The sequence below is a fragment of the Protopterus annectens genome, chromosome 1.part1 (genome assembly GCF_019279795.1).
Source record: "Protopterus annectens isolate FY-2018-M chromosome 1.part1, PAN1.0, whole genome shotgun sequence".
NCBI lineage: Eukaryota > Metazoa > Chordata > Ceratodontiformes > Protopteridae > Protopterus > Protopterus annectens.
In genome coordinates this window covers 1,161,737,012-1,161,758,335 of record NC_056726.1, presented here as the reverse complement: position 1 = coordinate 1,161,758,335, position 21,324 = coordinate 1,161,737,012, and the positions used below count along the sequence as shown (strand labels likewise).

The window sequence follows — 21,324 nt, the reverse complement described above, 5'->3', positions numbered from 1 at the left end:
AAGTGAATTGTCTTCATTGCCCCACAGTGTACATTCTGGTACCCATCTCAAGTGAATTGTCTTCATTGCCCCACAGTGTACATTCTGGTACCAATCTCAAGTGAATTGTCTTCATTGCCCCACAGTGTACATTCCTGTACCCATCTCAAGTGAATTGTCTCCATTGCCTCACAGTGTACATTCTGGTACCCATCTCAAGTGAATTGTCTTCATTGCCCCACAGTGTACATTCTGGTACCCATCTCAAGTGAATTGTCTTCATTGCCTCACAGTGTACATTCTGGTACCCATCTCAAGTGAATTGTCCTCATTGCCCCACATTGTACATTCTGGTACCCATCTCAAGTGAATTGTCTTCATTACCTCACAGTGTACATTCTGGTACCCATCTCAAGTGAATTGTCTTCATTGCCTCACAGTGTACATTCTGTTACCCATCTCAAGTGAATTGTCTTCATTGCCTCACAGTGTACATTCTGGTACCCATCTCAAGTGAATTGTCTTCATTGCCTCACAGTGTACATTCTGGTACCCATCTCAAGTGAATTGTCTCCATTGCCCCACAGTGTACATTCTGGTACCCATCTCAAGTGAATTGTCTTCATTGCCTCACAGTGTACATTCTGGTACCCATCTCAAGTGAATTGTCTTCATTGCTTCACAGTGTACATTCTGGTACCCATCTCAAGTGAATTGTCTCCATTGCCTCACAGTGTACATTCTGGTACCCATCTCAAGTGAATTGTCTCCATTGCCCCACAGTGTACATTCTGGTACCCATCTCAAGTGAAAATGTCTCCATTGCGTCACAGTGTACATTCTGGTACCCATCTCAAGTGAATTGTCTCCATTGCCCCACAGTGTACATTCTGGTACCCAACTCAAGTGAATTGTCTTCATTGCCTCACAGTGTACATTCTGGTACCCATCTCAAGTGAATTGTCTTCATTGCCTCACAGTGTACATTCTGGTACCCATCTCAAGTGAATTGTCTTCATTGCCTCACAGTGTACATTCTGGTACCCATCTCAAGTGAATTGTCTCCATTGCCCCACAGTGTACATTCTGGTACCCATCTCAAGTGAATTGTCTTCATTGCCTCACAGTGTACATTCTGGTACCCATCTCAAGTGAATTGTCTCCGTTGCCCCACAGTGTACATTCTGGTTCCCATCTCAAGTGAATTGTCTTCATTGCCTCACAGTGTACATTCTGGTACCCATCTCAAGTGAATTGTCTTCATTGCCTCACAGTGTACATTCTGGTACCCATCTCAATTGAATTGTCTTCATTGCCTCACAGTGTACATTCTGGTACCCATCTCAAGTGAATTGTCTCCATTGCCTCACAGTGTACATTCTGGTACCCATCTCAAGTGAATTGTCTTCATTGCCTCACAGTGTACATTCTGGTACCCATCTCATGTGAATTGTCTTCATTGCCTCACAGTGTACATTCTGGTACCCATCTCAAGTGAATTGTCTTCATTGCTCCACAGTGTACATTCTGGTACCCATCTCAAGTGAATTGTCTTCATTGCCTCACAGTGTACATTCTGGTACCCATCTCAATTGAATTGTCTTCATTGCCTCACAGTGTACATTCTGGTACCCATCTCAAGTGAATTGTCTCCATTGCCTCACAGTGTACATTCTGGTACCCATCTCAAGTGAATTGTCTTCATTGCCCTACAGTGTACATTCTGGTACCAATCTCAAGTGAATTGTCTTCATTGCCTCACATTGTACATTCTGGTACCCATCTCAAGTGAATTGTCTTCATTGCCTCACAGTGTACATTCTGGTACCCATCTCAAGCGAATTGTTTTCATTGCCTCACAGTGTCCATTCTGGTACCCATCTCAAGTGTATTTTCTCCATTGCCTCACAGTGTACATTCTGGTATCCATCTCAAGTGAATTGTCTTGATTGCCTCACAGTGTACATTTTGGCAGCAATCTGAAGCTCATTCTCTCTATTGCCTCAAGCTTTTTCAGCTTTTCTGCCTTCAGTGCCCACATTTCTATGCCCTACAGAAGCTTTGAATGTGTCACTTTAGGTGCACCTTACTTTCACATTTCTTTGGCATCCTTCTCCCTCACAAATGCCAAGACACTTTGTGTCATATGATTGCACCGCCTATCATTATAACCTTGACTTCCACTTTCAGAATTCCTTTCTCTCCAGTACACCTCCTAGATTCTTGAAACTATTACATTGGTCCTCTATTTTCCTACGCTTCTCAATTCTAATCTTTGTCTAATTTCCTCAATATGCCACTGACTTGCCTGTACTCAGTTTCATCCTATGTTCCATTAGTTTTAATTTTCAATTCCTTTATCATTAGAGGATGTTCCTGTTCAGGGTCTCCTTGAAATGTCACATTATAGGTTCATAGGTAGGTACTAGGCTATTGGCCCTAGGGCCTATATAAACCTAGCCAAAAAGGTACCATGGCTTTTGCCACCCATGAAAATTATGTTCCTGTGCCCCTGTTGAACAGAGCCACAGAAGTGATCCCCGTGGTGACTTTCCTATCTCACATCCAATCAAGATTTTTCTTGGAGTGCTAATGAGCTGCATACAGCAGTTCTTTTCATATTTCCTCTCCAACCAGTAGCCCATTCTTTATTTATTAACATTTGATTACTGGGAAAGTCAGACTGCATAGAATCCCTTTTTCAACTGAGGACCAGGCAGAAAAGTTCCAAATTATTATAAAACATTTTAAGAACAATAATTTTATAATGTTCAAAAATAAAACAAAGACATCTGCAGTTTAAATAATTATAAAAAATAGACATAATATAAAAACATTGGTCAAGAATTGATACAAGTTATATGACAATCATTTAATATTTAGAGAAATTTTAGACAGTTTGCAGAAAAATTAAAGGTAAGTTAGTCTAATACAAACAGGAACTGCAATATCAAGTGAGGGGAAAACATTCTTATAGTATATTTAGAGAGAAAGTCAGGGAAGAGAATCTGATAGAAGAAAGGATTTAAGTGAAAAATGGAGAGTAAGGAGATGTGAGGAATGAAATGGTACTTGCTCACATCTAGCAATATGGTGCCCTGGATTTGAGCAAGAACAGAGCCAGATTTTAGCTAGGAAGTTTTTTAGAATGGTTTTGAAAGATGGGAGTGATGTTATTGGCCTGATGGATACAGGTAAGTAGTTCTAAGCTTTAGCAACCCTTTACAAGTACAGATAATATCCAGCAGATGTGATAGGTTTGTAGACAGACAGGAGTTTTTACTCACTGGATCACAATGACCGAATGGGAACGTAATTCTGTAGAATGTTTTTTAGTGATGGATAGGCAGATTGATGCTGGATAATTTTATAGGTGTAAGAAGCTGTGTAAATGTTAGTTGATGAGGTAGTTCTAACCAATTTAGACTTTTCAGTGCTATACAGTGGTGGGTTCTGAAAGAGGTATTATTTTGCAAATTTAGCAACTTTGTTATAGCATTGTTCAATACTTAGTATGAAAAGGAATGGGCTCAGAACCGAAGTCGGACACATACCCACTCCCACCCCTTTCAGAGGGTGAACACTGTTCATACTTATGCTATGTTGTCCTTGAACATAGCCTGCACTAATACTGCCAATGTATCTGGGACTTCAAACCATCACAAGACTGACCAAATGAGCTTTCTTGGGACCTTAATACATACCTTTACATGTTTTTGGCAAATTTAGGAATGCCCAATTAGACTCTTTTCTTTTCTTCATAGTCTTCACCATTATGTCATTTACTGAAAACACCAGGTCAGCTCAGATGCATCTTGATCTGAATTCAAACTGCTCAAGTCCCATCTTACTTTCTAACAGTCTGACTCTTCATTTACCAGTCACCCTCTCCAGAATATTATTGCATTGTGACAGCAGGTTGATATCTGTGTATACCCTCTGTTCTTATGTACTGTTATTACAATGGATATTCACCAGCCATTGGTAAAAGCCTCTCACACATACCATGATGAGTGCCTTCAAGATCCTTCTTTTTTATCTTCTTCATTTACCAGCAACACAAGTTTGAAACATTTAGGTTAAACTTTTTAACAGCTTGCAGCTATTAGTTTCAAAATCAGACATAACATACAAGTTTAGTCTGAAAACTGCCATAGACGTCATGATCTTAGTATTCAGTTGTAGCCCTAAGATCTACATGCCTATATAGGCAGCTCCCTCTAAGTATTAATTAAATGGGTCCCACAAGCAGCTTTATTCCTACAATGCACTTGCTATGCCCAAACTGGTGCACACATATGAGTTGTAAGGCAAAGTAAACTGGATCAACAAGTACTCTTCAAATGATTTGCTTTCTCCACGCTGTACTGTCAGAACCCAGGCTCACTAGCTACTGTTTTCAGATACATAACTAGTCTCAATTATGTTATAACTTTAGATCTGCTGATGTCCATCCACTCAATACCCCAGTCAATGAAACTTATTTAGGCATTTTTACCTAAAGAACTTCAAAATGTTATCCTTTCCCCCTAAAAATAACTATTGTACATTCACATTTCATTGAAAACTTAGTGCTGTTTCTCTTGATATTAAGTATTTCTTTTTTCAGCAGTCATTGTTCATTGGTATCCGTAATGCTTCCACTATGAAGTAATTCAAGGCACCAACGATCGAAATACCAGAACAGCATTCACAGAAAAAAGGCCAATAAAAAATTTGTAAATATTTTTTGCCGGTGACCATGACCCCCTATGCCCCATGATGTGGTAGGTGAGCTTCCTCCACCCATGAACTTTTATATAACGGCTTCATGGTTATACCAATTCGAAGAAAGGGGACATTCCCTCAAATGGGACATTACTGCTGGCCCATTTTGCCAGCAGTGATTTCCTATGGAGGAACTCTGCTAGACAAGTTAGACCTTGGTCAACTAAAGAACTAAAGCTCAAGCATTCACTCTTTGTCCACCAGTGGGGTAGCCTTCTGTAACACAGCTACTTTTCTTTAGTTTGGTCTTACTTTGGATATAACTTGACAGCCTCCTGGAGTGTTTTTTTTTATTTTGTCACTTTTTAAAGGTATGAACACTTTTGGTTTCTTTTTGTTATTAATAATCTGATTATTTTTAGCCAGGTTGGGTCACTGTTTTTCTCTGTAATGAATTCTGTGCTCTCAGTGTTTGCTTGTTACAAGGTTTACAACTAAAATAATTACTTTTTCTTGCTAGTACAGTCATGTTTTAAACAAAAGCCAACAAATCAAATATGCTATAAATATGTATTGCAGCACTGTTTTGTGAAGTCAGAATATATCTGTTATAGTGAAAGATGACCTCACTTTGTAGCAGTATGATGACTGAGACCCTAAAAGTAGGTATCTTATACGGTTTACTATCACAATGCCGACGTGTACCTACACGGCTATGAAGTATTCGAACAACAGATGTTCGAATACTTCATATTTTGGCAGGTGATGTGAGCGAACGTTACCATTGCGAATGGACTGTGCATTCGCAATTCTAACGTTAGCTCATGTGAGGGGATCGCGGTACAGTGCGGTTAGGGAAATACGTCCCTTTCCTCACTGTAGTGCGATCTCGGAGTTGGAATATTAAGTTGGGGGGGTGGGGGGCGCAGCCCCCCACAGGGGGGCTGCAGGGGAGCTTGCCCCCCTGCATAACTGTGTGTTTAGGCTGGTTAGGTAGGTAGTTACGGGACGGGTGGGAGTGCTGACAATACACAGCTGTTTTCGACTTTAGGAAAATTCGGAAATGTTCATTTCCGATGTATAAATTCGAAAATGCAGACACGTTTTGTTCTGATTTTCAAATTTATGATAGCAAACCATCTTATACACTAGTGCTCTATGACAAGCTTTAGGTATATTTAGAACTTTAGTACTTAAGAAGAAGTGATTTATTTTTTGTAACAGCGTCTTATTGCATTGGGACCATTATTACTTACGCAAATTATTTATTGTTTCTACCAGTACTGTATAAGAATCTTCAGGGATATATTTGGAATTTTAGTACATAAGCTGAAGTAATCTTTAGGTATACTTGAAGAGCTAGTACTTAAGCATAAATAATCTGTCTATTTCTCTTCCTTACAGAGATGGTCCGCACTGCAACTCCATTTCCAATGGTCAGTCTCTTATTCGTCTTCACTGCTTTTGTCATTAGCAACATTGGGCACATTCGTCCTCAAAGAACAATACTGGCTTTTGTATCTGGAATATTTTTCATACTTTCTGGTAAGTCATTTTAATATTATGAGAGGTGTATTTAATGTTTTCCTGACTTTGTTTAGTGGTGTGTTTCATGTCCATCTCTTTACATTGATAAACTGTCTCTTTGGCTTCTTTGTAAGTTCTTTCTGCAACTTATCTTACTATGATCCCAAAACAAGTCATCTGCTACACATTTCTAAGAAATATGTAAACACCCTTAAAATTAAGGTAATTATGAAATATTACACACAACAATTAAGGCAAATGGTACAAAGGTCACACAGAAAGCCCAAAAAGGCAACAAGTTAAGATGTCAAGTTGTTTTATAAGCTGAGATTTCTCAGAGAATGGTCAAACTAACCACTTTTAGTGATATGCCCATAAAAAGGGTGAGACATGTTATGAATTTATCTAGTGGAGTTTTAGAATACAACCTTCCTATCTTATTTGCAGTACCAAAGAACCATTTGCAAACCACTGCACATGTTATTTGCTGGTTCACCACAGTAGCCCCAAGAGGAAACTCCACTCTACTGTACTCACTAAAGCTAAATGGCTATCAGTTATATAAATGTCCGTATTATTACTTGGATCCTAAATACTTAAACAAATTAAATTTAACTAATTTCTCTTCAACATCAGGCACGGGACTTCAGAATCAGGATCACAATCCTTGACTGAGGCAGGTAGAAGGATGCTGGGATTATACAGCAAATGGAGATGGTCCTTCACATCTATGATTATGCTAACCCCATAATGTTCATATATGATAGGACCATACCAGTCTCCTCTTCCTGTAATTCATACCTCCAGGCTTACTAATCTGAGTGGAAACCAAAAGATCTCCAAAAAGTACATGTCTAGCAGAAAGAAATAGCTGAATTACAGCCCAATGAAAAATCAGGTAATGCAAGTAAAAACATAAGTGATCTATTCATGGACTTTACCAGTGCTGTCATCCCATGGTTTTCCTTCCTTATACTCACATAGGAAAAAGAGCATGCCAAGCCACAGATGTCTTCACATGTCACCTAGATTTATTTTAAGTCTAATAGATGAGTTGCAAGAGTCTTAAGCAGAACTTCTAGACATGCAGAAAGGAAAAGGAGGGTGGTCCTTCATCTGTAATGTCTACCCCCACTGCAAGCAAAGGGTATAGTGTGCAGCAGAAGAAATTGGGTTCCACCTGTGATCTATAGATCTTTAAAGATAAAAATTGTCTGTGTATATCCATGCAGTATAACAGTTGCTGCTCTTGGCATAATTAAGAAAAAACCCTATTGATTAAGACTGGGCTGTTTGAATCCTTAGGGAACAAAGGGTGGAGAGTTTGCAGAGCTATATAACCTTCGAGAAGAAACAAATAAGAAGAATCAATACGCAAGGCTTGATGCTCAGAACGTTGTTGTACTGAAGTCATGGTAACGAGTGTGGTCAGATGCACTTCTGTAGCACAAAACAGAGATCCCAAGATGGCACAGGTCTTTTTAGTGAAAATCTGATGAGAAATGTTTCACAAAGATAGGCCGTATAACTCCTTGGGAAGTCAACGAGGAATTTAAAAGCCCTGAGAAAACTTTCAGATGGTCAATAATGCATGTTTATAGAAGCTCAATCCTGAATCCATTTTATAAAGTAGTCAAGAAGTACAGGCGCCAGAACAATAAACTTGTTTAACCTATGGCCCACACTGAGAATATGTATCTGTTTATGTGTACCTACAGTCTATTAATGGATTTGTGATGAGGAGTTACTGTGAAATTCACAGCAATGCTTTTAAATTCCTCACGGACCTCCCAAGAGGTTGTAATGCTTTGATTTATGAAGTAAAGTATTTGACATAGTTTAACACCAATGCTTGCTCCATGAACCATTGTCCCTAAGACTCTCCCATCAATCCCTTATCTGGTTCCACAGCTATCTCAACAACAGATCCAGGCTGTAAAATGGAAACAAAATCTCTACCTCTTTCTATCTGTCTGTCTCTGTTGATGTACCATTGTGAACTGTTCTAGAGCCTTTAGTATTCAACATTGTCACTAATAATCTTCAGAAGCATACCAAAAATGTCTCCATAGTACAATACTCAGATGATACCACAGAGATATGTTCTGCACCAAGTCTGCCTCTACCCCACAAGATAACCCTGGACTCCTTTTCCTCATTTGAGGCCTGACTAGATGACTACTAACTATATTTAATTTTATTTTTACCCAAATCTCTGTCAGCACAGAAAGAATCGTTCTACATCACATTGACAAATAATACCTCATTTGAAACAGTTTCCAGCACAAAACTACTTGGTGTCGTAACTGATGATAACAAACTTTGGTAAACACATCACTCAAGTCATAAAAAATCTACCAAAAGTTGAAATTCCTGTGCAGAAACAAAGCCTTTCCCATTGAATCCTCTAGGAATTATTTTACAACATTTTTCCTCTCCTCTGACTTCCTTAGGCAGCACCAAAGCCGACTAACCTTCACTGTGCAGTAGAGGTTCATAGGTTCATAGGTTAGTACTAAGCTAACTGCTCTTGCGAGCCATTTTAAGCCTAGCCAATTATCCCTTGTGAGACTCAAACTCTGCACCTTGTGTTTGTGAGGCAAACACCTTAAGCATTTGGCCACCCTCCCTGGGAGTAGAAAAATAAACTACAGGTTTGGCAATTAAAAAGCTAAGTTTGTATCCAACATATAAAACTATTCACACCAGTGGCTAGCACTGAAGCACCTACACTGGCATGAACTACATAATTACCTTATGCCTTCCAGCTGCTTAGTGCCCACAAAATAATACACAAACCTAACACCTGCCCATCACTACAAAACATCCTCGAATGCTACTTCTCTCCTAGGAATCTCCGCTCACAGAACAAATATCTTCTGACCTGGACCAAGTCTTATAGCAATGCTTGTGACTCACTTTACTCAACTTATATGATTAAGTGCTGGAACTCCATCCCATCCATCCTAAAAAAGACATCATCGCTCGTTTTAAATACAACCTAAACAAACCTTAACTTTGTGGCTGTGCTCATGATTCCATCCTGAATAAACCCACTGTTCTTTCTGTTTCTTTTCCATTGCCAATCTCTCTATCAATCACCCTGGCTTTTTCACCTGGCTCTTTCATCCCCAGTACTGCTCCTCCAACTAACCGATATTTTTAATTCTCCTAATATCTCATCTTTACACACCTCATTATCTTATCTATCCACTGTGATCTCAGCCTCTCCACAATCAAAACATTTTCTACTTATATTTTTCTTGATCTATTTCTACTTGCACCCTTCATTCGTCTCTATTTTCTGTTCCTGCTCTAGTAACATCCTACCTCATAATGGTAATATAAATATGCTGCACCTATGTGCATTATCATTCCTGTTCTGTCTCCACCTATTACATATTAAGATGTCTTTGACCTATGCAAAATAATATAACTTCTAAAGAATACGATACGTACCTTTACTGTTTGTGTCAATATTACCTGCAAAGGAATGCTTAAAATATTTAAGATTTTATTGTTGTTTATTACAAATATGTATCTTATGTAGAGATTCTCTTCCTGGGCCTACACTGAAAATGGAACTTGTGCCAAGACTTTCCTTGTAAACACAATAAATAAATGAGTTGTAGTATAGTAGCTGACATAGTGTTTTCTGATTTTTTTTTACCTGTTTCTTTATTGTGGCATGACAATAAAGTTGATATATATATATATATATATAAAATTTACGGGGGGGGGGGTGAGAAGTGGAGCTCCCCTAACATGGGGTCCATTCTTACTCATATATGCAAAGCTTAACCCTATTAGTATTCCTGACTCAAAACATGCACCTTACTTTCCAAAAAATAAATAAATAAAATAAAAACACTCATTATCAGTGACAGGAATTATGTTCAAAGATTAGTGTATAGGTTCATCGATTAGTATTAGGCTAACTTCCCTTGTGGGCCATTATATGCCTAGCCAATTACCCCATATGAGAATCAAACCCTGCACCTTGTGCATGTAAACACCTTACTCATTATATCACTGTCCCACCCTGTCTGATAGCATTGTTAAGTTTTGTTTTGTTTGTTTTTCATCTTGTTTTATTTAATTTTTTTATTTAATCTTATGAAGATACTGGTCATCAGTTTTTGAGATTAGTTTAATACAAGATTTGTATTTTTGCAATATTGTCTGTTTGGAATTTTCATGTTTCAGAATTAGCATCAGTATTTTTGTGGTGGTATATTATATATTGTGATTTTGTTTTTGTAAACCTAATTTTTCACCCCACCATTTCTGCAATAATAAAAATGTATTTTTAATTGCATTTCAAATATCTCACTCCTTATGAAACAGATTGTGATCATTCATATCTACTTTTCTAATCAAATAAATGACAAACATGACAAATAAATGTTTCAGTTTCATCACTATTGCTTTCACGTGTAGTATCACATACTTTGGTAAAATATTTAACCAAGCATTCCATATAGCCCTATATTACTATTTGCAGTTTTAAATTACAGAATATGCAACCCCTTAAACCATGATATCCACCACCATCATCATCATCATTATCAACTGCCGTTTTCCCATTTGTCTACATGGGGTCGGGGTATCCTGTTAACTGTCGTCATCTCTCTCACTTCAGTGCCACACACCTGCCTTCTTGGGCATTCATGCCTGACAGTCACAGATCTTCTCTCACATAATCCATCCACCTCTTTGCTGAACACCATGGATCATGATATTAACCCCCGTCATTTTATAGTCTAAAGTACATATCTATCTCTCTATCTATATATATATATATATATATATATATATAGAGAGAGAGAGAGAGCTATCTATATATATATATATATATATATATATATATATATATATATATATATATATTTATGTATATGTGTGTCCATATATGATTGGACTGTTTCATATTTATTACACACTTGACACTGAGTTTTTTATCATTAAAGAGTTAATTAGCAAAATGTTTAATTCCAGCCCCAGCCCCACAAAAAATGTCCATTCCCGAACCTCCTTAAATCTTTTGTGATGTTGCTTTAAAACTAATATTTGATGCTTTGTTAAACTTTACCAAGGACTTTCTAGGTTATATTCATCTAGAATATTCTTGCAACACAATGTTCTTTTCTGTAGAATATTTCTGATTTTTATCCCCCATGTTCTCGATTGCTTGGCATATATTTTTACATCATTAACTTCTGGTGTTTTCCCATTATCCTTCCCTTTGTGCCCTACTTAATCTGTATATTTTACAAATTCCAACTTACAACATGTATCATATTTTAAAATATTCAGTAACTGCACTGATGTCAAATAAAATCATATTATGTCAGGCTAAACTATATCCCTAAATGCAGACAAATACCTGTTCATACCTTACATCTCTTTACTTTCCCATCTTCACTCACTTCCTTACTTCTATCAACCTCCCCCCGGTTTTTTCTCTAAATATAACATGTCTGCTTTTTTCTCACTTAGTATTGCAATGTCTGTTTTATAATAACTTAACTTTAATTTATCTATAAGTTCTCTAACTATTAAATCACTGCCATATAACATATTTATTCTTAACCAATATTTTAATACTCTAGTTTGGTATAATTATTTAAAATGTATGTGTTTTCTATTATTTTTAGGGACTGTAAAATTATTATTCTAAAAATGTATTGTAATACTTTGGAGGTTTTCTCCCAGGGTCTTCACTGAAAATGGGCTCCTACCCAGTCCGAATTTCCCAGTAATCAAATATCAATAAATGAATAACTAAGTTAATTAATATCACACTTTATACACCCTTTTACTCCCTTATTCTTGTACATCTGGTTGAGTCTTGATGACTCAGTCTTATTATATGCTAAAACCAAATGAGCTCCTCAAAGATATGACACCTACCTTAAAATAACTGAATTAAGTATCACTATTTTTTCTAAATCATAATTTTAAACATTTTACCCATGTGCAAAATCACAGATTCCATACAGCAAAACATACCGTTGTCCTTGTATTTTTCATATTTGTGAAAATGTATTCCCAACATATTACATATTAAATTCAGATAAGGAAAATATATACTCACCTAGACACTTCAATTTTTATATTTTCAGTCTTAAGCCTACAAATCATAAACATTTGTCAAATATATAACTTAAGTTTACAGGTTCATTGCTGTGTACTGGGCTAAAAACCACTGGGGCCTTTTTAAACCAAACCTTTCATCCCAAATCTCTGATAAGTTCTGGCGCCCTTGTTAATGTAAGCAGAGACTTGAGAAATTAAACATTTACAAGCAGGGCCCAGGGAGATGAACCATTTACTGGCTGTCTGTGCTCATTATAGACTTTGTTGCCAAACCAGGAGTGAATTTCTGGTTCTTCATCCAGTTGTCCAAGTTACACTTGAATTGGATAAAGGAGCAACTCTGTTGCATGAGGATGGGTAGCCTGTTCCAGAGAAGGCGTAGTCTCTGTGATGCATACCTCTTTCTCCATCAGGATCTGTTTATATCACAGGCAAGATGGAAGTTTTTAGAATGGATAATTCTGGTGCTGTTTGTTTGGCAAATATGAAGGAGGTCCATCACAGTGGGGTCCAAAGATGCCTTGTCTAACATGTATAGTAGATCCCCTTCAACAGCCTGTTGTAGAAGGTATACAGGGATACGGCTTTGAGGTGGTCTGCACAGGACATCTTATTTACTCCCTGTATTCTTTTTGTGAGGTGCCTAGTTAGGTACATATCAAAGGTGGCATGTACTCAAAGGTAACTCCAATGAGTGCTGAATGCAGTGGAACAATGACCTCCATGAATGATTTCCATACTACCACAGACAAAGGATGGTTAAAGGCTACATTACTGTCTCTGCATCCCCACAAATCCCGGACCACTGGATCAGATCTTAGGGGTGTGTTGTCAAAACGGTAGTTGCCAGGGGTGGCTGACTTCCTGTAGCATACTGTTATGCATTTATTGGTATTTATTTTTATTCCATGGCTCTGGCACCAGCTATTTGTCTGTATCAGCCCTTCTTCGAGAACATTAATGATACTGGAGGATTGTGTGACTGCTCCTAATTTGCAATCATTTGCAAATTTGATCAACCAGAGGCCCTTGACATAGGCCCAGGATGAATCCCTGTGGGACTCTTCTGGTGACTGGCCTCTTTGTAGAGGTGGACTCCCCGTTTCTAACTTCCTGGGTCGTGCCTGTGAATCAGCTGGCTAACTATTGAGTGGCATAAGAGTTTATACAAAACATCCTGAGTTTGTCTGCCTGAGTGGCGTATTGTGTCAAATGTATTGGCCAGCTCAAGGTAATCAGTGTGAGCCATTTTGCCCTTGAACATTGCTTTGGTGACCTTCTCAAAGAAGCCCACAAGGTTGAGTATGTGTGACTTACCCTTACAGAAACTAAACTGACTTGGATCTAGTGTCTGAAATTTTCCTCTGTTATTATAGACCATTTCTATGACCATTCTTTCCATGGCTTTGGATATGAGACTTACTGCTCTGTAAACCCAAGTAAGTCTGACCTCGAATTAGCCTCACTATTCAACTCTTTCTTTATAGAGTCAATACCTGACCTAACAAAAACGTTTCCCAACAATGACCCATCTCTCCTACATTCCACTTCATCTAAGTCCCCAAATGAGGGAGAGTGGCCTAATGGTTAAAGTGTTTGCCTTACAAACACAAGGTGCAGGGTTTGAGTCTCACAAGGGCTAATTGGCTAGGCTTAAAATGGCTCACAAGGGCAGTTAGCTTAGTACTAATCTATGAACCTAATAATTTCCCCCTATGTTTGAGCTTAAACCTATCTCCAATAAGTACATAAAAAGACCTCTGTCCAAACTTAAACCCTGCTCCAATGCACCCGACAACATCCCCTCTTCCTTTCTCAAGTCTGCTGCCTTCAAACATAGTGCAGTCAGTACTGTATTAAACAAAATCCTAGTTAATGAAAATATTAGCAAGTTAATAAAATAGATGTTATGTTATTATTTAAAATTTTATTCAGTTTTATTTTTAATAACATTTGATTTAAAAAATAAATTATTAAAACATTAATAGCACAGGATAGCAAGAGACAGACTGTGCTGCTTAATGAAACAGTGCAACAACATCAAACCCTGCTCATAAATTATTGCTATCCTCTCATGAAAACTAAACTGATAACTAACAGTCACAAAATTACAAGTAAGAAACAACAGTGGGTGACCCAGAGATTGATGTAGGAGACAAAACATCCACCTGATTAGGTGGGATTCAGGGACAAAAGCCTCATATATGTATAAATAAATATATATATATATATATATATATATATATATATATATATATATATATATATATATATATACATGTCAGTCACCCTGCTAGACAGGGGTCCAGGGAAGTAAATAGTGTGGGAAGAAATAGCCAGGGAATTGTTATGGCTAGGCTTGTATAGGCCCTAGGGCTGATAGCCTAGTACCAACCTATGAACCTATGAACCTATATAGATATAGACATATATAGATATATAGATATATATATTTATATAAAACTAGAAGGGAATTAAGTTGGGGAATTAAGTTAATTTTTTAAATTATCTGCTTTTTATAGTTGAGTATACACTTGACTAGCTTCTGTTATTTAAAGTCCACTTATTACTAGCAAGCCAGCCATAACTGGCAAAAGTCAAATATACAAATGAACTGAGCCGTTGCCTTAACTGATTTCATAGCAATAGTTTTTCATTTTTCTAAAGAAAGAAATATATACCTTTAGTTGACAGCATGACACTAAATTTCATCCTGCAGAGGGGACATGTTGGTATGATCAGGCACAGCTACAATTAGGATGTGTGATGACCCTGTGATCCAGGTTTAAGAAGTTTATGTTTCTTAGGTGATGTGACATTTTTTGCATGGACTGTGATGACACAAGCTTTTGTTTGTGGAGTCTGACACATACTTTCCTATGCTGTGCTTACAATGACTCCATCCACTATGATTGGGTAATAGATTGGGGACAGCGAAGGTGCACAAGGAAAGCTTGACGTTTGGAATACTAATGCCTTGTCTACACTTTCACTACTATTTTGAGGAAGGGACTTCTCTTGAAATAACCCCATACCATCTTTGTCTGGGCCTAAGGTTCTAGGTTGATCCACATTATTTTTCTCCTGGGTAAATGTTACAGTGGTTAGAGTTAAGGCATTTTCACTACATTATAGGTTCATTTACCATTGTTTATTTTTGTATAATTAGCTCAAGAATGACCTCCAGATATTAAAGAGACTGAATAGAACACTATATTCAGGTTCCTGGGCGCTATCTGGCACTGTAGCTAAGCTGGTACAGTAACCTTGTTCACAAGTCAGTGTAAATAATTTATTTGATTTCCTTTGATGTTAGTAAACTACAAATAGGGAACTTCTCATTGTTGTAATGGAATATGTAAGAGTTGTGCCTTGTTAAGACTAAGATCCTATGAAGTGAAAAGAATACAGATAGTTAACAAGAGGAGGGTGTTAATGTTCGTTCAGTAACTTTAATGTAAAGGTGTTAAGCAGGTACATGACTCTGGCAGTGTCAGCTAGCTACTTAGTCCTTTTGATGGCATAACAATGGCATTCAGTTAGAGAGCAAGAGAAACAAATCTAAGAATCTTATTTTTAGTGGTCTGCAGCAAGGTGATCTGTTGAACAGATACATGACTAATGACAGGTACATTGTACTCAAGCCTGGAAATATGTACGCTAATGGATTGTCTTGCCACTGTTAGCAATGGATTTTTTTGCTTTGGGGGTAAACAAGTGCAATACCTTTCTTTCCTCTTTGACTTGCTGGGACACTGCCCTAGTAGTATTTTTGACATGGTTAATGTGGTTGTGATAGGAGAACGAGTCATCAGTCAGGGCTGGATGCCCAGTGAAAACAATGCAATGTCTTTAATAAAATGAAGGAGTCAAAGGTACATATAGCCATGCTACAAGAAGCTATGCTGAGGAAAACCTCATACAGAACATTTTTTTTTCATTTTGGAAGGCATGGTGGGTATATTGACACACAAACTCAGTTGGGTAGTGTAATATTATTAGTGTCTAGTTCAGCAAATTAGAACAGGATGGAAAAGAGAATGGATGATGGGTCAAGTGGTATATTGCCAAGATATAAATGCCTATGGGAATAATACTTCCAGCAAATTTATAACTCCCAAGCACAAAAGATTCAAAGACTCCATCAGGTTTAGGAATGTGCCAGAGGGAATGGCGAGTTGTACTATCCTGTGATCAATTCAGGGGACTTTAATGTTGTAGTTAACTCCAAGTTAGATAGACAACCTAAGGACACTTCCTAATTGGTGCACCACAGGAGTACAGTAAAAAGTCAGTCATTTACAGCAATTTATGTTTATATGTACATGGAGGCTGTGTAACCCAGAGAGACAAGAATACCCTTCCTCTGTCATTCTTGTGGCAGATAGCTGTGGAGTAGACTATTGTCTACCTAATTCAGATCTATTGAAAATGGTATAGGATTTCTCATTTCAGTATTCATTATCTGCGTACAGCATGGTCTGTTTGATATTGCAGGCCTTAGCCTGGAAATCTAATTATGGAGATGATGGCTCAACCTATTGCTATTGAAAAGGGAAGGGACTTTGACATACTGTGCAACTGGATTCAGTAGTTCTGTGACGACCATAGAAATATGTATGTGAAATGCGGGGGGAGGGGCTAAATGAGACAACTTTTACCACAAAGGAAGGGAAAGAATGACAAACACAGAACTTGTTAACCAAGAAACAAAGGAAAAATGTACTCCTTCGAGGTAGAATATTCCAAACTAGCATGTCAGAATGATTAGTAGTATAGAGCTGTGTACCACAGCACTGTGATATAAGGAGATGAGGAAAGAAGAAAGCTATAATTTTGGGCATTTCATATTAAATTTCAAAAGCTGTAAATAGACTGAGAAAAAAAAAGATGCATTTATACTATCAGTACCCTCTACAGCAGTCAGGGTCCATTAAACTATAAGGTAGGAGATCTAAATGAGGTTATGGTAGATAACACTGCTTCCTTGGGGCAGAAAGCAGAGCAGATGATATTATTTGGCAGTATCATCTGGCCCAAATAACACCAAAAGGTATTAAAAAATGCAATATACCAGTTGCAGTTCTGGAACTGTATCAGGGTATTGATGACCAACAGAACTGCAAAGCCCCTGGAATACATGGAATCCTGAAAGTCTTTTAGAAGAAAATTAAGTTACAGTTGAGGGATATTCTAGAATTATTTAATGCTAGTTGAATGAAAGGGAAATAATCATCTTGGCTGGCATCTATTACAACAGTCCGCAAAGACAGAATGACCAAATGCTCTTAAGCAGTTATTTGCTGATATTACTTCTGTTTATGGAAACAGAAATTCTAGCTACGATCCTTGCTGTGCAGCCGAGAAAATATATGGCAAAAATGGTTTGCCCTTAGCAACACGACTTTTTGAAATGTGCGGGTGAACCCTGAGGTGTTGTGGTTATTCCTTAATATTCAAAGACTAAGACAGAATATAAAGTCCCACAAGTGTTGTGTTTATAGACTATAACAATGTATTTGATACTGTAGGACAGAACTTTACATGAGCACTTTTCAACAGGTTTAGACAAAGGGTGATTATTTACTTTGGTTATTTTGCTTTAATAAGCATCTGCCCGAGGTATTTTAGCAGTTATATAGCTTTACTAAACTATCAGACTCACGTATTATTGTGGAAAAAAAGCCTTCTATACCCTTTTACTAAAGTGTGTGAATACGTCAACCCCTTTGCTTGTCAACATGACTTGCAATGGGGCACACAACAAAGTGTTTCTATGAATACAGTGTAGAAGCAAATATGCTTTCGTTGCTTGGCTGAAACGTTATAAGCCTCTACAGCTACCATTTTAGATACGATTGCAATAACATATATGTTCCCCTGACTCAACCAAATTTACACAGCTAGTCACTTACAGATATGCATAATTGAAAACGTATGTCAAACTGCAATATCTATGTAGTGTATGTCAAACTGCAGTTGGTATGTATATTCACACCAAACTTTTTGTGCATAGTTTACTGTATTGTAACTAGAGCTTTTCCTCGGGTCTTCACTGAAAATGGGTCTCTGGCCCAGCTGGACTAATCCGGTTAACAAATGTCAAATAATAAATATTTAAAATCTGCTAACAAAATGGGTTACAACGCTGGAGTGATTGTGTAGTAAATTATGAAAAAGGTCCCTAGAATACTGGAAATGAATCTGAAAGCTCCTAAGTAAGAGAGGAGTCTTGTCTTCCCCAGAACTAAGCAGATATGCCAAGGCATCAGATACTAATATTTACATACACACCAGATCTACATCATATTACATGGGTTCTGCCTGAGGTTATGGCTGTTATAACATCCTCAACCCAGTACAAGGAAGTTTTTTGCACAAGTGTGAGACCATGGAGAACTAGAAAGTAAAATGGGAAATGGCTTAGAATGCAGAATACTGCAACCTTTATCTCTGTATTGGTGGGACAGAATCTGGTCTTCAGCTAAATGTTCTGTGAAGGAAAAAACATATTCCAGTCCTATTTCATCAAATCTGACTTCATATTCTGGTCTGACTTATAACTGACCTCCAGTTTATTATGATGGTTCATATTAAGTAATTGTAAGCAATGTTTTAACAATCAAAATATTAAATGGTGGCATTATTTTCCAGTAAAGGTTAGGGTCAATAGGTACCCACTGTTAAATTAATTAAGTTTTACACCCTCCTTTTTTCATGTGCCCAAGAGAGCCCTGGCAACCCTTTATTGCTGTTTATACAGTAATTGAAATCAGATCTTTGATAGGGACATGCTGAAATGGAAACAAGCCCTAGGGGTGACACTTAATATGAAAGAATGGGGTAATAGTTGAATGACTGATCCTGGGTTGTGCACTCCCCCAAGTATGACAATTTACCCATTTTGAAAAGATCCATTTTTACATCATTTGAGATCATTCAGCATCAACATGGTTTGCACTGAGAAAGAAGGCAAGTTATTGTCTGTGGTTATCAGTTTTATTCATTTATCTGTGCATCTAGAGGAGGGGGTGATAATCAGTGCTGGTGATATGCTAATATGAAATTAGAATATATACAAATCATATAGGGTAGTCCCAACAGACAAGTAATCTAGCAAAAACTGAATGCAGCAATTAGCTGGGACACTTGCTTTTATATAGCCCCCTCCCCCCAAACATGCACACAATGATTCACAATTTTTAATAATGTATGAAAATCTAATTTAGCAAGGCTGCACAATGAACTCTGGTCTAAGTCACCTCTCCTCAAATGCTCAATATTCAATATCTACTAATGCATACATATCTTTTATACAGTAATATTTTCCTCTATTTTCATATGAATATAATCTAATAAGTAAATATATGTGTAATAATTAATGAACATTATACAATGACTGCAGATTAGTATTCCAAAATGTGCATGCTGATTGGCCAGCCCAACCAGTGTGCCCATTGTAAATCCGACATATACTAATGGAAAAAGGTCCGGTTGTCTAGATTTTTTCCATTAATATAAGTCTTGATTTTTTTTTGCTTGTGCTAGGTAGCAACGGAGAATAGAGGATCTCCGTTGCTGTAATCTCACTATGTTACACATTTAACATAACGAGATATCTTAAAAAAAAAAAGCAACAGAGATCTTCCTTTCTCCATTGCATTTTTTAAAGATATCTCGCTAGGTTAAACTCAATGAATACTGCTGGCTTGTCATGACCAGAAACCTGGTGTAATGATGTCCTGTTAAAAGGACGGCAACCAAAGTGCATCGCTGAATGCTGGATAGCCTCTTAAGGTAGAACAACAATCCCCCTTCAAGTCTTCTGCTTAAAATCAGGTTTAGCAGCCATTTTTATTTACATTTGTAACTATAAGGGCTCCGCACAGCTTCTACATGATTTTGGGGACCGTTTTGCCCTATATACTGTACTGTTTGACTGCTTGTTTTGTACTGTGTCATTTGCCCTTTGCTTAGGTTAATTACTGGCTTAGCAGCTGTAAGCTGCTTTTTGGGATGAGTGGGTCTCTCTTTGTGTTGTCGCCAGCTGCATTACTTTAGTCTGAGTATACAGGGCTTGACTGTTGCACTTTGCTGGCCTAGTCTGCTCTCCAGATGTCCTATTAAAAGGATGCCAATGAACATATATAGTTGAAGGCCTTTATTTATCTTTCAAGGTGAATCAATGGTCCTACTAGGGCCTTTAGCTTAATTACTGGCTTAGCAGCTGTTTTTCTTTTCCGTTTGTTTCTATAAGGGCACCACATGGCTTTTATATTGTTCTGAAAACTGTTTTGAAAACTGTTCAGCACAAGTTATTGCACAGCATGAACATATCTTAGTTTACTGTGTTGATCTGTTGAGCGCTATATATTGCACTGTTTAGAGATTTTATATTATTACTTTATCATTTATCCCTTGCTTTCTGCTGCTTATATTTGGCTCTCCTGCTGCATAACCCTGTCCTTTCAAATAGACTATGGTCACTGATAGCATGCTGAACTGCTAAATGAATGTTTTGTTCTATTTAATGGAGCCTATATTGTCTAACTTGTATTGTTCATAGCATAATGTCTGCTGCTTTCCATTGTTAATCCTGTAAACCTAATCTTCCTCTACATACTTGCTCTAGCCTCATCTAACCATAGCTTCTCTTTACTACTGTGCTTTGTTATACCCTCCTTTCAACTCTAAACATCACTCACCTTCTACCTTTCCCTCTATATCTGCAATATTAACTTACTCAGTGTTGTCTCCCTCTCCTCTACAGTAATCCATCCTGGCTGCTCCCTCCCTGCTTTAAACGCAAAAGGAATACCTTCGGCCATCACCTGAAGACACCCTGAATTGGCCAGCTTGCCTGGTACTTAGAAAAATACTACTGAGAAGACCCCCCCCCCAACAAGATTGTGTAAATGTATGTTACTTAACACTAATTAAATGTAGACATGATGTACTATCTGTAGAGTTAATCTGCCTTCCCGTGTCTGCATTCTAGCAGCCTACCGCAGA

At 37.6% G+C, this 21,324-nt stretch overlaps 1 protein-coding gene across 1 annotated transcript in view; it reads left to right on the top strand.

The window, feature by feature from the left end:
• CACNG7 (calcium voltage-gated channel auxiliary subunit gamma 7) overlaps positions 1–21,324 on the top strand; it is an 878,616-nt gene that overhangs the window by 508,825 nt on the left and 348,467 nt on the right. The window contains exon 3 of the mRNA XM_044080451.1: positions 6,091–6,231. Within this exon, the coding sequence (XP_043936386.1) occupies positions 6,091–6,231 (141 nt within the window). The remainder of the gene's footprint in view (positions 1–6,090; positions 6,232–21,324) is intronic.